The sequence below is a fragment of the Falco naumanni genome, chromosome Z, assembly GCF_017639655.2.
Source record: "Falco naumanni isolate bFalNau1 chromosome Z, bFalNau1.pat, whole genome shotgun sequence".
In the NCBI taxonomy this organism is placed as follows: Eukaryota; Metazoa; Chordata; class Aves; order Falconiformes; family Falconidae; genus Falco; species Falco naumanni.
In genome coordinates this window covers 74,769,721-74,783,814 of record NC_054080.1, presented here as the reverse complement: position 1 = coordinate 74,783,814, position 14,094 = coordinate 74,769,721, and the positions used below count along the sequence as shown (strand labels likewise).

Genomic DNA, 14,094 nt, shown 5'->3' with positions numbered 1-14,094 from the left:
CTGCCACCCAGTGACCCAACACTGCTGTCCCGGAAACAGCATGTGTTTATGCAGCTGAATCCTACCTTAATTTTCGGTTGCACACAGCCCCATCCCTGCTCCAGGCGCTCAGGGAGCAGAGAAGCAGCTGAGGAACGCTGGGACAGTACATGCTGTGCTTTGTACATCCAAAGCCCCTAAGTGCAGGAAATATGAGGAAGAGGTGCAAGTACAAGGCTCGTTAGCATGTTGGGTGTGTTTGGCAAACACAACCACTTGGACTCCAGTGCCCCTCTGTGGTTACTCCTTCCTCTAACTCTTGTAAAAGCAAAAGCAGCAAAATCAGCAGCTGACATCGAGAAGATGCTGGGAAAATGTTGTCCCTGCTAAAGAAGAAGGCAGGGCCAGCCTTCCCTCTGGTGCAGCGCTGCAGCTTGCCTCTGTCAGGAACCTCCTGGCACCACCTGGGTGACACCCTGGTCAGGCAGTGGCATCAGCAAAGCAGGATATGATTAAACATTTAAACAGTAATAAAATCCAGCCTTGCATGCACAGGAGGTGGATTCAAAAGGAAAGCAGTTAATGCTTTCCAGGCTGCTATAAGGGCTTTTAAAAAAGCCTGCACTTCCACCCCTCTGCACAGCCGTGCTCGGCCCCGCGTTCCTCCGGCACTGCCCAGGTCACAGAGACCTCCTCACCTCGCCTGTCCTGGGCACCCTGCCACCAGGCCACCGACTCCGCCGCTGCTGCTGCCAGCTGGGTGCCTGTGGGGCTCCGGTTACAGCCCTATAAAGGGGGCCAGGGCGCAGGGCCGGGAGCGAGCCGTGCTGGGCGCTGCGCAGCCCCACAGCCATGGGGAGCAGTGCCCTCACCCTGGTCCTCGCCCTGGCCCTGGTGGTGTGTGTCACCCCTGCGGAGAGGAAGGTATGGGGGTGGGTAACAATGGGGACGTGGCACTGGCACCCTGCTAGACCCGAAAGGCCGCTGCTGAGGCTGCGGTGCTCAGCAGGGCGCCTGGACCAGCTGATGGGACCAGCGCTATGCAGTGCTGAGGGAAGCTGTGAAGAGGCTGGGAGGGAGGGACTGCTCCTGCAATGATCTTCCTCGCTGTGGGAATCCATCCAGAGACAGGCAAACGGAGCCATGCCCCAGAGAAACCCTGCTTTCCCACCAAGCGTGCACCCTCTGCTTTAGCATGGGGAGGACCCACTCTCCCCTGGGTGTCACCAGCTACAGCCCAGAGCAGCAGCTGGGCTGAAGGCAATCAGTGCCACAGGTGTAATGCTTGTGCCAAGGTGGCACCAGCTTCACACAGGATCTGTGGCACATCCATCACCGCTGCAGGCATCCCCAGGTAGAGCCAGGGTGGTGGGATGGGAGCAGGATGTCCCCTCTGCCTGGCAGAGCACCCCAAGCCACAGTGTTGGCCTTGCAGTGCCTTCTGTCTGGGTCATGGCGGAGTGACAGTGGCTGCCGGATGGTTGTGTCCGTCCTCAGCAAGGATGGCAGCTTCTCTGGTTCCTACTTGCCGGGGCCTGTTGCTGACAACTCCGAAATCCTCACCTCACCACTGAAGGGGTCCCAGCAGGACACAGGGCAGATCTCGCAGCCCATCTTCTCCTTCACTGTGCACTGGCAGCTCCAAGGTAGGCAGGAGGGGGCCATCACCCTGCGGCAGGGATGCCAGTGGGATGCAGGCATCATGCCTCTCACCTTGATTCGTGACACCTCGGTTCCTTCCAGACTCAGATCCAGCACAGACAACTGTCTTCCTGGGCCAGTGCTACGTGGGCACCAACGGGGAGGAGACCCTCCATGCCCTGTGGCTCCTGCGAGAGGCAGCTGACAACCCTGCCGAGGACTGGAAAGCCACCCGGTGAGCAGTGGCTCCCAGCCACTCCGTGTCAAGCTTTCCTACACCCCAGGCTGTAGAAGGGAGAAATCCCATGGAATGAGGCATGGCAGGGCCAGGAGGGTGAAATATGTTTGTCACCAGTGATGAACAGGGGCTGAGAAGCATCTCTGTGATGTGCCCCAGGCTGGGTGACCTGAGGATGGGGTCTGGCCCCAGCCGAACCCTCCCAGGACTCCCCCTGCACTCTTCCCAGCAGGGAGAGAGCAGGACACGATGCCCACACCTGGTGCAGCCTCCACTAGAGGGTGTCGGAGCCTGGGGCATCCCGCGCAGCACCCAGTGCGGAACACAGCGTGTTTTCCCTCGTGGGTTTCCCCTCTGTACGTTCCACCACAGCATAGGTGACCTTGGGTGGGTGAACCACAGTGATCTGGGGTTTTCTGCAGGATTGGCACCAGCGTTTTCACCCGGATAAAATAACAGCAAGCGGAGAAATCCAGGAGGCTCAGGACAACAAGAAGACTGTGCTTCCACCGGCCAGGCTCTGCCCGCACTGACATGCTGCATCTCAGCAGCCCTCAGCCCACAGCTTCATGCTTTCCCAGGCAAGTTCAGTCTGGCGAGAAGGCTGGGCACCAGGTGCAAAATAAAGGGTTTCTGTGGGGATGCAGGGCTTGGCTCTCGTTTCTGTCCTGCCTCAAACCCACAGGCTTCGTTTTGCCCTGCAGCCACCCTCCTGCGGGAGCTTCCTGCAGCACCACTGAAGACAGCAGGGTCCCTGGGGATGGGGGCTGCCCGTGTCCCCTCCTTGGCAGTGTACAGCAGCATTGCATCTGCAAACCTGTTGCTGTGCTGTGGTTGACTTGTCCCGTGGCTTCCCTCCCAAATGTCCCCAGGGGTGTGGGGCAAACCAGGCAGTGGGATGAGGCACAGCCTCGGTGGGATGCTGTGAGCAGCATATCCCAGGGTTCCAGGCAGGGCAGGCTCCAGGCAGAGCCTTCCATGTGTGAGCAGAGCAAAGGAAGTTTCTTGGGCGCCCAAATGCATGGGGCGGCCGCAAATGGCTTTTGCAGAGCCAGCAGCTTCCCGTTCCCAGCCCCAGCGGATGCACTGCAGTGGCTGGCTGCCAGCTGCCCTCCTGCCCCACGGGTGGGGAAAGCTCCCACACAGCCCGTTCACAGAGAAAGCCCTCAGCACAGCCACGTCCCTGAGCAACGCACACGAGGGGGACTTTGGCCAAGCCCCTTCTGCACCCTGCATGGCCAGGGAATATGAAGAGGGGAAGGACGCATCTGGCACTGCTTGGTTTTCTTTTCAGGCATCCCAGCCCAACCTCTCCGCTTTCTGCCTCGGACAACTTGCCAAAGTGGTCCTGACACAACCAGCTCCCATGGGGGCTCAGCAGCCACGGAGCTGAGGTGCCCGGTTGCCGGAGCTGGGGTGAGGCAGTGGCTCCATTGCTGTGTTCCCAGTTGCATTTTTAACCCGGCGCTCAGGTTTCTGCTAGTTTTTCTGTTTCCACTGATATCCAGCAGCTGGTGCTAGTGGATAAAATAGGATGGATCCTAACGCGGGGTTTTAGTTTTCCCTTGAAAAGGAGGAGATGCTTTACTTTTACCGACTGAAATTCCCATGTCTCCAAGAAACCCCTGATTCCTATAAAAAAAAGGGAAAACCTGATTCCTTTAAAGCTGTAACCAGGAAGTGTTTTGTACTGGCCATACAGCCCAGGCCCTCCATGGCAATAGGAGGCAAATTTCATTTCATAATTTTGTAACTTTCAGTGTGTCATTATTCTGGAAAAGAGATGGCACCACCAACACTTGAGGAGTCACTAAGCAAAAAAATGAGAGGGTTTCCATTCGGCAACACCCATATGGGACTTGCCAAGGACTGAGCAGAATGTTTTGCCCTGAAAGGCTCATATTTCTGGTCTATTGGCATGCTCCTGTGCTGCTGATACAGACTCTGGGGACATCAGTGCAGGACAGGCTGACCTTGGGGGTAACAAAGTGAACACAGCCGGGAGGGCAAGCTGTAACTGGACCATACACTGACTGTTAAGTCAGACCATAACACTGACCCCCAAGTCAAGCTGTAACACCAAGCTAACCAGAGTGCAGGGTTGTGCGTGCATGCAAGCAGCGCCAGTGCTCACTCAGCCTGTGCTCTGATGCCTGTGGCATCCAAGGGAAAAAGATGTCATGGAGAGTCTGCAGCAAGGAGAGGTAGGAGGGTAGCAGAAATACCAGGCACCTCCTGCTCCTCTGCTTGATGGAAACAAGGTGTGAGCCTCCTTGGCAGAAGGACTCATTCCAGGCATTTTTATCATCACTGCCCTTTAACCCAAGGCGTGAGGCCCAGGCTGGGCTTCCTTCCTTGCACTGGCTCAGAGCCGCCTTCTGTGGGACCAGCACGAGAGCACAGAAAGCCATGAAAAATAGCAGCCTTGGGCCAGCATGGGCTGAGACCGTGGAGCAACCAACCCTAAAGCTCCCAGTGCAGACAGGTCCGCAGGGCGGTACCAGCACCAGCTCTGGGCTCTGTCATATCCCAGCCTCTGCCACAAGTTTTCTGTGTGGAAAGGCTGAGCTGGCTGGTGCCCGCAGCATCTGGCAGCTGGAGCATGTTCAGCTGCATTTGATGAGGATCCCACTGTGTTTGCCTGGCTCCCTGCCCGCTCTGTCTGAGCTGTCTCCACTCCTGACCTTTGGCCAAGCAAGCCAGACCGCTGCAGAGCACAGTGCTGAGCCCATCATTCCCAGCCAAACACCAGCTCCAGTGGCTGCTCCCTGCTTTACTGGTAACACCACCATGTCTTATTTTAGATGACTGGTATAGTATTGATTAGTGCTGGGCCAGGGATGCCAGGTGACATCAGTGGAATGACACACCCTAGCCCTGAATTGCACAAAAAACCCCGAAAATCAAGACGGGGTCATAGACCTTCTTGCCACTGCACGCACCTCCTGGGGAAAAAGGCCCAAAGGTTCTCTGGGGATGCCAGTGGGCTGCCTGCCCTGGCCAGGGCAGAGCTGTGACTTGATCCTGTTAAAAGCATGCTGCTGCCTGTCCTGAGACAGGGGCTGTGGGTGAGCCACCCCTTGGCTGTCTCTCCTCCTGGTGCAGAGACACAATGTTCAATTTTATATCTTGTTCACCTGCAGAAGCACCTTTTGCTTCCAGGGTGGGTTGCAAACGTGGTGCTGCCTGCACCTATTGCCTCGCTGGAGGTCCCCAAACCCCGTGCTGGGCTCCGCAGGCTGAGCTCAGGGTCTGCTAGTGCCTCCCTAGGGGACCCAGTGACCACAACCAAACCCAGGGCCCAGCCGTGATTTAGCAGCCCCCCAGCACCCAGGGCCCCCCCGTGGCTCTCGGCTGAGGGGGCTGTTGCACTACACTGGCTCTGCTCCACTTCCTGCAATTGTGCAGCTCCCCGTTACAACGGCAGCGATGGGGGCAGACACCAGCCCCTCACACTTCCTTCTGGGGAAGCCTCTTGCTTCCGTTGTCTGCTTGGTCACACGTGGGTGTTGGGTGCTCACAACAGCCACTTGTCTCCAAAAGTGGTTCAAGAGTGGTTTTGGCACCCTTGAAGGGGGGTGAGAGCAGAGCAACCACCCTGAAGCATGCTGCAAGTTTGCAACAAGCCCCTCCACACGGCCGCAGCCTTGGGAGAGGATGGCAGCCCACATTCCCTTTCATTAGGCTGCAAGAGCCATCATCCCTCAGCCTTCCTCGGGTTCCTACCCCCCCACGAGGCTCCCAGCCTCTGGCACAGCCTCTAGCCTCCACTGTGCAGCCCAGCCCCTCACCAAAATGACCATAGAAGACACAGTCATGCATCATTAGTATTTATTTACGTGTTGTTAGTAAGAGAATTGTTATTATAATCTACTTGAAGATATTCCTAAATCTATTGTTGTAGAGCTGTTGACCTAGATGACATTTAAAGGCCCCTTCCAGCCCAAACCATCTGATATGATTCTATGAAGTAGAATAAGGAGAGATGCTCAGGAGGTACCACTAAGTTGCACTCCAGAAAAGACACTACTCATCAGCTAAAAGGATTTCTACTCAGCCCTGACGAGCAACCAGAACTGGGAAACTACATCATGAGCCAGCACAGCAAAGCTCTCACACCAGGACATAGCTCTGAAACCATCCTGTTGTTACCGAAATCTCGGAATGAAGAACTTATCGAATAAGCAGACACTTCTTTATTGACGGCCGGGTGCGTGAGCGAGTCCTCTCACGATCAACACACGCCAGGTCTCAAAATCAGACACCATATATAGAACTTATTCATACATATTCATTAAGTATTCATACATAACCATGCTATTTCCCGTAAATCATTAACATATTCTCCTCCTATATCCGATTCTGCGCAGTAGAGCTTAGAAAGGTCCAGAAATGGGTCTGGGGTACGATTTGGGTAGGTGGTATATGAGTCGGTGGTCGCGATCTCCCCCTGCCGGAATTACCTGCTACTAAAGTTCACTGTTTCTTGGCAGGTAACTACAAGCTGTTCCAGTCGACTCTCCCCAGTTCCCATTAATCCTACATTCTGACATCTCAATATACTTTCTATATATAGAAGACTAGTTAGATACAAAGAAACCTTTCAAACCCTAAATTATTACTTAAGCTTCAACAATGATTCCAACCCATTCTTCTGGCCTTAGTACAAAATGTACAAAGGGTCTCACAACTACTTTTACTAAATAATCATAACTTTCTTCAACATATATTTTTATCCTCCTATTTTTCTATTCTATAAAATAACTCTATAAAATCAGATAATCAAACCAATAAAATCAATTAATCTCAACTCTTTAACAAATCGACAACACTGTGGTGAGGAAAGCCTTCAGAACAGCAAGCAGCGCTATTGCTCTCTGCTCTATGCACCTCCATTCCTCAGGTTCAAGATGTGTCTTCTCCCTGAGGCTCAGGATCTCCGCTCAAACAGCTACAGATGAAAGGCTCCTCTGTGGAAGGGAAACAGCACACATGGCTTGTGAGGGACTTCATATTACCTTCTCTGTCCAGGACAGCAGCTGCACCTGTGGCTCAAAAGCTAGCAGGAATAGGCAACATGCAAGGTCTGTTGCAATGGTAGCACCACTTCCTCAGAGGACATTGAAGGTCAACTAACTCTCTCACAGCTAGAAATCAGGCAAAACGACATGATTAAGGGGAAGAGACAAGAAACAGATGCCACTAGATACAGTAAGAAGTACAGGACTCGGCCTATTCACCTCCGCCTGGGCAGGGAAAAACAGAGCAGCAGCCTCCATCACCAACTGCACCCAGTCAGACCAAGTATGGGCACCTCAGACCCAACCACCTTCACCTTCCCTGCCACAGCCCATCTCTGCGAGCCATGGGACACAGCCAGGGCTGCAGGTCACGTCAGCAGCTATAGCAAATTTCCCAGAGTTTCCCACCCCATCAGATAGAGGGCTCCTATAGATATATGGAGTAGAGCATCAGAACGAGTCCCTGGTAAACCCTCTGAGCTGCCAGCACTCAGGACGGTATTCCAAATAATCTGTTTTGACAGATTATATGTTAATGCAGCTGCTTGTCCCTGCCCAGCAGGGTGCCCTGCATCACCCCAAGAAGCATGAAGCAGCAGTGGTCACATCTCATCGGCAAGTGCTGCTGAACGACGACAATTCCAGCAGCATATTCCACCCATTCCTGCCTCTTGCCTTTTAACACCGCCGGCACTGTTGCCTGCAAAGGGTTGCACTGGAAGTCCTGCTCCTGAAGCTGGTGGAGAAAGCCCAGCTCAGAGCCTGCTGCTGCTGGAGGATCAGAAAATGTGCTGCTGCTGAATGAACATGTAGGATCAGTGCTGGGTGGATAATACCCTTCTTCTTGTGATTGACTGAGGCTGCCAGATAGCAAGGGGTCCTCGGGCTCCGGGCTGAAATCCTCCAGCATAGCATCCTCACACACAACAGTTTCTACTTCGTTTGGGAACTGCTGGATCTTCTGGGACAGCACTGCAAGAGAGGGAGACCCAGCCCTGTCATTCCGAGCCTCTCTACTGTCCTGCTCTGAGCACAAGCCACCACAGAGTCCACAAGAGAGGAACAAACTGTTCAACTAGAGATGCCTTCTCCCAGGGGAGATGGGGAGAGGACGCAGCACAGCTGCGAAGCTTGTGCTCCAAGAGGGACTGGATTCCTCCAGCTCTTGTACTGCCTGGTTGCAATGGAGTTGAGGAGAGTCAGCAAAGCCAAACCTAGCAGTCACCCCTGGAAAGAGGCTGCTGCGTTGGTGGCACCCGGAAGTTCAGGCTGTCTCTGAGGAAGGTGCTCTGCCATGGGAGGCAGTGCTTTACTGGGAGACAAGCCTCAGCCCCTGGGCACTCACCTCTGAGCTTCAGCTCTGGGTCTCTGCTTTGAATCCAGCAGATGTTAGGGGAGATAATAAGGCAGGACAAAATGATGACCTGGAAACAAAGAACAGCACAGGCCTCGGCAAAGGACATGAATAGGCAACATGGCTGCAAAAAATGCCTCTCCCAAACTCACAGGGATAGCAGACAACCCTTCAGAAACACCAGGCCTGAAGCCACTCACCATGGTGCAGGTTCTTCTGATGGTACTTTTGGTGGTAGACATTGCGACCAAGGCCTGCAGTTTCTGCAACTGCTCGAGCAGTGACCTGCAGGAGAGCCAGCAGCGTAGGTTAATACAGTGGCTGAACTAAGAGCTGCACACTCCTGTCTCCCTTCTTTGCAGCCATGGACAGGCCACAGTCCCAAGAGGAAAAGCCTTCTCTCCACATCTCCTGCCATGACCAACAAGGACTCACATGTTCTCCTTCTGCAGCACCTCCACCTTCCTCTCCAGCTCCTTCTTCTGAGCTGTGTGGGCTGCCACCCTTCCCAGGAAAGTTAAGCAGCACAGGGGAAAAACAGAGAGGTTTTTTTTAGTTGACAGCAGGAACTTCACCAGAGTCTCTCCTCAGGTAAGCAGCCATCACCTCTGAGTGGCTGGGGCAGATAAAATTGCTCTTGGCGTGTTCCAGAGCAAAGCCCAGAGAGTCCCCTCGCCACATTTGGGGAGAGGTGAGCCCTGGCCAGTCCTGCAGAGAAGACCAGACTAATCCCTAAGGATGCTTGCTCCTAGCAGAACAGCAGCCCTGCAGATCTGTGATGTCAGGCTGTATTGCAAACTAGCCTGACCTGGGAAACGTGCTGGATCTGGCAGGCCAGCACCTGGCTTGAACAAAGCAAGGTCTGGGCCATCTTCAAGTGTAAGAGAGCAGGGAACAGTATGCCCCAAGCTTCTGAGCCCCCTGAGGAGCTGCTGTTCTACAGGGTCAGCCTCACTTTCTGCCTAGGGTAGCAAGACCCCAGCAGTGGCACAGCACAGCTGCTTGTGACTGGTGCCCCCTGCTCCATGTCCTTGGCAATGTTGTTAGCACAATTAATTCCATTTTATGAGCTGGGCAGCCATTCTCTGTGACTGTAGGTGACATAGTTGTTCCAGTCTCCTTGCTATCAGGCCCTGAAGGTCTTGTGTACCAAACAGACAAGCCAAACTGATTTTTTCTCCCCTCCTTAGTGGCCTCAAGGTCCCTGGGCACCAGGCTGGTTACTCCCTTCTCTACTAGTCTTGAAGGTCTCGGGCACCCGGGCAGGCCAGAGCTGTTGATGACCCTGTCACAGAGCAGGGAATCGTAACAGCACACAGAGAACTATGCATAAAAATCAAGCAGTTAAGTCCTAAGGGGGAACTTGGACTGGAGCTGCCACTGGACAGTGAGAGCCAGGACCACCTCAGACCAGGGACACCCACCATCACTTGCTTTCTCCCATGCTTGGGGAAGTAATTTGTATTCCTTTATATCATTTTTTGAGTCTAGATTATGATCATTATATTGATACAGAAAACCATGTATTAAGAGCTGACTTGATCTGCAGAGAGTTCAGGTGATTAGAAATCATAAGTTAAGCTGTATTAGGATCTCGGCAACTTCAACTTTTAAGTAAAGTTTTATTATAAATTCTGTATTATGCTGCTTATAGGTTGTACTACATTGATTCTGCTTGTAGAAATCCTGTGCTATTCTAATTATAAATTCTGTGCTATACTAATCACAATATGTTAAGAAAACAAAGGTTTAATTGAAACTACGATGTAGTGCCATCATCATTCTGCCAAGGATCTCTAAAAGAACTGTCTGTCCCCTCAGTGTCAGGTGACACTGCTGTGTGCCCATACCTCCGTTCCAGGACATCTATGTAGATCTTCCTTCTGTGACGACTATCCCGGGCTAACTGCTTGTTCCGGATCTTCCGACGCACTTTCTTCAGAACCTGCTCTTCAGCCTACAGGGGTAATTTCTTGTTAGCAGCAACCCCAGGGCACTGGCAATCCTACCCTCACAAACCCCACATACATCTCAGTGCACAGCTCCATGCTTTTGTCCTCTGTCCCCCCCACACCACTGAATGAGCTGCAAGGCAAACTCTGGCCTGCTGATGAGGCCACCAGCTTCCAGTAGAGCAAAAGTGAGGCATACCTAAAGGCGATGAAAAGCACGAAGCTCACAAGGCACTAGGCAAGCAGGAAAAAATAGGCTGGAGGAGTAACTCCCTCCTGCAAGCAGTCATACGTGGGAAGTCTGACAGTGGCCAGGTCTCATTGCTTTTTGTATCTGCCTGATTAGCAAAGCAGAGGCTTCTGTGCACGTGGACAGCCCCCAGGCCTCAAAAGGAGGAAAAGGACACAAAGCCCTGCTGCTGCATGCTGCCCTGAACACAGCGCCTAGGCACCAGTGCTCTTGTCAAGGTGTCATCCTGCATTTTCAAACCCCTACTCTGGCTGAAGCATTCAAGTGGTCCAAGTTTGTTTGGGAGTGACAGGCTGTATGTAGCAAGGACTCACTTTAGTCAGGGGCAGACGGAGTGGTAATGAAACACCTTCTTTCTTCAGTAGCTGACTCTCCTCCACTGTCAGGACCAGCTCTGGGAAGTCAGACTGGAAAACAGCAAAAATACACCCGCTGAGAATGCAAAATAAAAGGTGACCATCTCAGGGCAGAGAGGGCATGCAGAAATCACACAGAACCAGGATCAGCTCTCTTAAAGCAGCATCATGATTTCCTCAGAGATACTGCCCACAGGAGCCAAGCCATGAGAGAAGGGGAGATGTGAGCAGAAGCAAAGGCTGGGGCCCACACACATGGTAGTCAGTACCTGCATGATGACTCCACATCCAGGCTGCTGTCTGGCACCTACAGCAACAGCAGTGGGGAAACTGGACTTCCGTTTCCGTCCCCGCCTTCTGCCCGTCAAACCCATCTGTGTCCCTGGAGAAGGGAGTAAGAGTCAAGCACTGGGCCTCAGTGAGGCAGCACTTGATCAAACAACTTTGAGTAATGTGAAAACACAATTTTATGGCAACAGAAAGCCACTAAACTTACCTCCATTGCTGCCTGGCACCCACACAAAAAGCCCCAATGTGGGACTGCTTTTCTGCCCGTAGCCAGGACAGAAAAAGCCCATGCAAAACAACTTACCAAGGTCAATGGAAACATCTCTTTCTGCTATGTCAGACATCACGCTTTCCGGCATAGACCAGTCCTGATGGAGGGAATAGTTGTGATCGTTGTGCGCAGCGTACAAGTTCTGAGAAATGCCGGCCAAATTGCTGTCAAGGCTATGGGACAGATGCTGATCTTCAGAAATGCTGCTGTCACTGTTGCTAGGTGAACAACCCTGCAGCAAGTCTGGTCCATCCTCGAAGGTCCTCAGCAGGGAGTTGACAAAGTCATCAAATTCCTTGTCCCGAAGCTGCAGAAAAAAAGCTTTAACTCAAGAGGGAGCCAAAGCTCCTGAATTACAACACAGCATCAATTCCTCCCAAAGAACTCACCTCAGAGTCTAGCAGGTTACAGCCTTCCAGGAGACCTTTCTCCTCCTCAGGCAGGAGACCTTTCTCCTCCCCTGGGATTTCAGCGTAGGGACCATCATCTTTCAGGAGGAAGTCAAGCAGATCCTCATCTGTCAGGAGAGGCAGTTCCTCTGGCCACATCTGAGCAGGACATCCAAAGTGAGCACAGGCACAGGGAGAGACAGCAGCAGTCCTTTAAGATGTCCCTTACACCCTACAAACAAAGTCTCCCCGTGCAACAGCAACAGCTGCCAGGGTCCTGCAGTAATGACCAGCCCATGAGTACTTCCCAACAAGGCTATTAGACCAGCAGTGGTGGCCCCACCACACCAGTTTCCCCACCAGACAACTGTGATCCACCCACAGCAGCCATAATCTGGCCAGAATGTAAAAGCCTCTGGAAGCAAAGGCTACTTGGAAGGGCAACAGACTTTCTGCTGCAGAAATTGTGTATGATCCAGCTGTTCCACTGAAGCCTGAAGGTGCACACCACTGGTACGCAGCCAGCAGGGCCAGCCTCCTGTTGCAGGCAAATTACTAAGAGAAGTCATCATTGTGGGGTTAACGAAAAGAGTTCTAGTAATGATTAAATGATAATTAATCAACAATTGAATGGAAATTAAATAGTAATCAAATGGTGATTAACCAGTCATTGAATGGTAATTAAAACAGTTATTTGGCAATGACTTGATGATTTAAACAACAATTTAGACAGCAGTCAAACACTGTACACTTATTACACTTCTAATAATTAAGCTATAGCTAGAAATATATCTCTCTATATATGTATATATCTGTGTCACCAGCATACAACATAGATTCAGGCTGAATGTAAGATGCCACCTACCTTGCTGTAGGTATCAGATGCTGGGTGGAGAGTCTTTCAGCCTTGAGGACCAGCTCTGAGAGGTGTCCCGGCTCGAGTGGGAGCTCACTGCAGTGCCGCCCGCTGCTGTGCTGCAGAGCTCAATGGGCTGGTGGTGGAGGCTACAGGCATTTATATGTGAAGCGATAGACTGGTAGTCAAACCCCCCTTGGTGTTTCTGCAGCTGCAGCAGTTTTAGTTTTGTCTTGTCCCAGCTCAGGCTGGAGCCGTTATCTCCTGATAAGATGTACCCTAGACTCTTCGGTCCCTGAGATGATGCGGCCTCGTGTGGTTCTCATGGTTTACACAGCAAGGCTGTATCGGCAAGGCCTGCTTGTTGGTGATGCTTGAACCAAAGCATGGCTCATGCAGTCAGAATAGGAGGGCAGCAATAATACCTCCCTATTAGAGAAACATCTGTATCTAGCTGGCAGGTGTCACAGTCAAAAAAAAACACCCACAACCAAAACAAAAACAGAAACAAAACCCCAGCAAAACCACCAAAGGGCAAAAAAATCCCATCCCAAACCAGAAGACCAGGGCAGACCCCAGCCACGGGCTGCCGGGGAGCAGACCGCTGGTGTGTGGGGCAGCCCTGCATGGCCAGTGGGGTCTGGCCAGCGGGTCGGGGGCACTGGGCAGCACTGGGAGCGCTGGGCCCTGGCTGCTGGACACCGAGGGCTTGCTGCCCGGAAAAGGTTGTGCTGGGTGGGCAGCAAGGGATGGGCGAGAGCATAGGTGAGAGCATAGGCAGAAGTGGGGTACGCTGGAGCCGCCTGGGGCAGGGACCGTGCCCATCGCTCCGAGGGGAGCCAGGAAGCCTTCCGCGGCCGCAGCGGTGGGGCCGGCCCCCGGGCCCGCACGGCGTGCTGGGGTCGGGCTGACAGCGCCGGGCTCACAGCACCGCGGCCAAGGGGGGCGCATCCCGACAGGATGTGTGCGCGGGAGGGCACAGCCGGGCTGACAGCGCCGCGCCAGACCTTCCGGCCTCCCTGGCGGGGGCTGCGGCCTTGCCGTGGGCCGTGTCCTGCCGAAGGCCGCCGGCGTGGGTCCGGGTGGAGAGGCCGGCCGGGGTGTAGGTGTGGGGCGGCCAGGTTCAGGGGAGGGAGCGGTGCCCCCCCCACCGCCTCCAGCGCCCCGGCGGCCGCCGACCGCCTCCCAGCAGGGCCCCATGCGCGGCGGCGCGGGCGCCCATTGGCCAGTGACACGTGGGCCACGGGAGCGCGCGGTGGCGGCGGTGGCGGCGGCAGCGGCGGCGGGGGGGAGGGGAGGGGAGTGGAGGGGGGAGGGCTGGGCGCGTCCGTGGGCGCCCGCCGGGTGACCGGGGTGCGCGGGCCCCGGGGGTGCGGCGGGCCTGGGCGCAGGCCCTGGGCTGCGATCCGGCGGGCGGAGTGCGGCCCCGGGGCGCGGCGCTGGGCCGTGCCCAGCCGCGGGGCGCAGGGCCTAGCCGCGCGGGTACGGAGCAGCGCGCA

The 14,094-nt window shown here is 54.1% G+C and overlaps 2 protein-coding genes across 2 annotated transcripts; one reads left to right on the top strand and one right to left on the bottom strand.

Moving 5' to 3' along the window:
• Positions 1 to 831: 831 nt before the first annotated feature.
• LOC121081685 (avidin-like) lies at positions 832 to 2,392 on the top strand. The gene is made up of 4 exons (XM_040580890.1): positions 832 to 903; positions 1,415 to 1,625; positions 1,723 to 1,855; positions 2,281 to 2,392. Exons 1-4 carry the CDS (start codon positions 832 to 834, stop codon positions 2,312 to 2,314), a joined length of 450 nt encoding a protein of 149 aa, XP_040436824.1. The 3' UTR covers positions 2,315 to 2,392.
• A 3,332-nt stretch (positions 2,393 to 5,724) lies between these two features.
• On the bottom strand, positions 5,725 to 13,454 carry CREB3 (cAMP responsive element binding protein 3). Its single transcript, XM_040580012.1, has 11 exons — positions 12,605 to 13,454; positions 11,760 to 11,898; positions 11,384 to 11,671; positions 11,061 to 11,173; positions 10,750 to 10,842; positions 10,084 to 10,190; positions 8,669 to 8,737; positions 8,434 to 8,518; positions 8,225 to 8,303; positions 6,691 to 7,851; positions 5,725 to 6,000 (listed from the first exon to the last, which is right to left on the bottom strand). Exons 2-10 carry the CDS (start codon positions 11,896 to 11,898, stop codon positions 7,412 to 7,414), a joined length of 1,413 nt encoding a protein of 470 aa, XP_040435946.1. The 5' UTR covers positions 12,605 to 13,454; the 3' UTR covers positions 5,725 to 6,000; positions 6,691 to 7,411.
• Between the last annotated feature and the right edge of the window lie 640 nt (positions 13,455 to 14,094).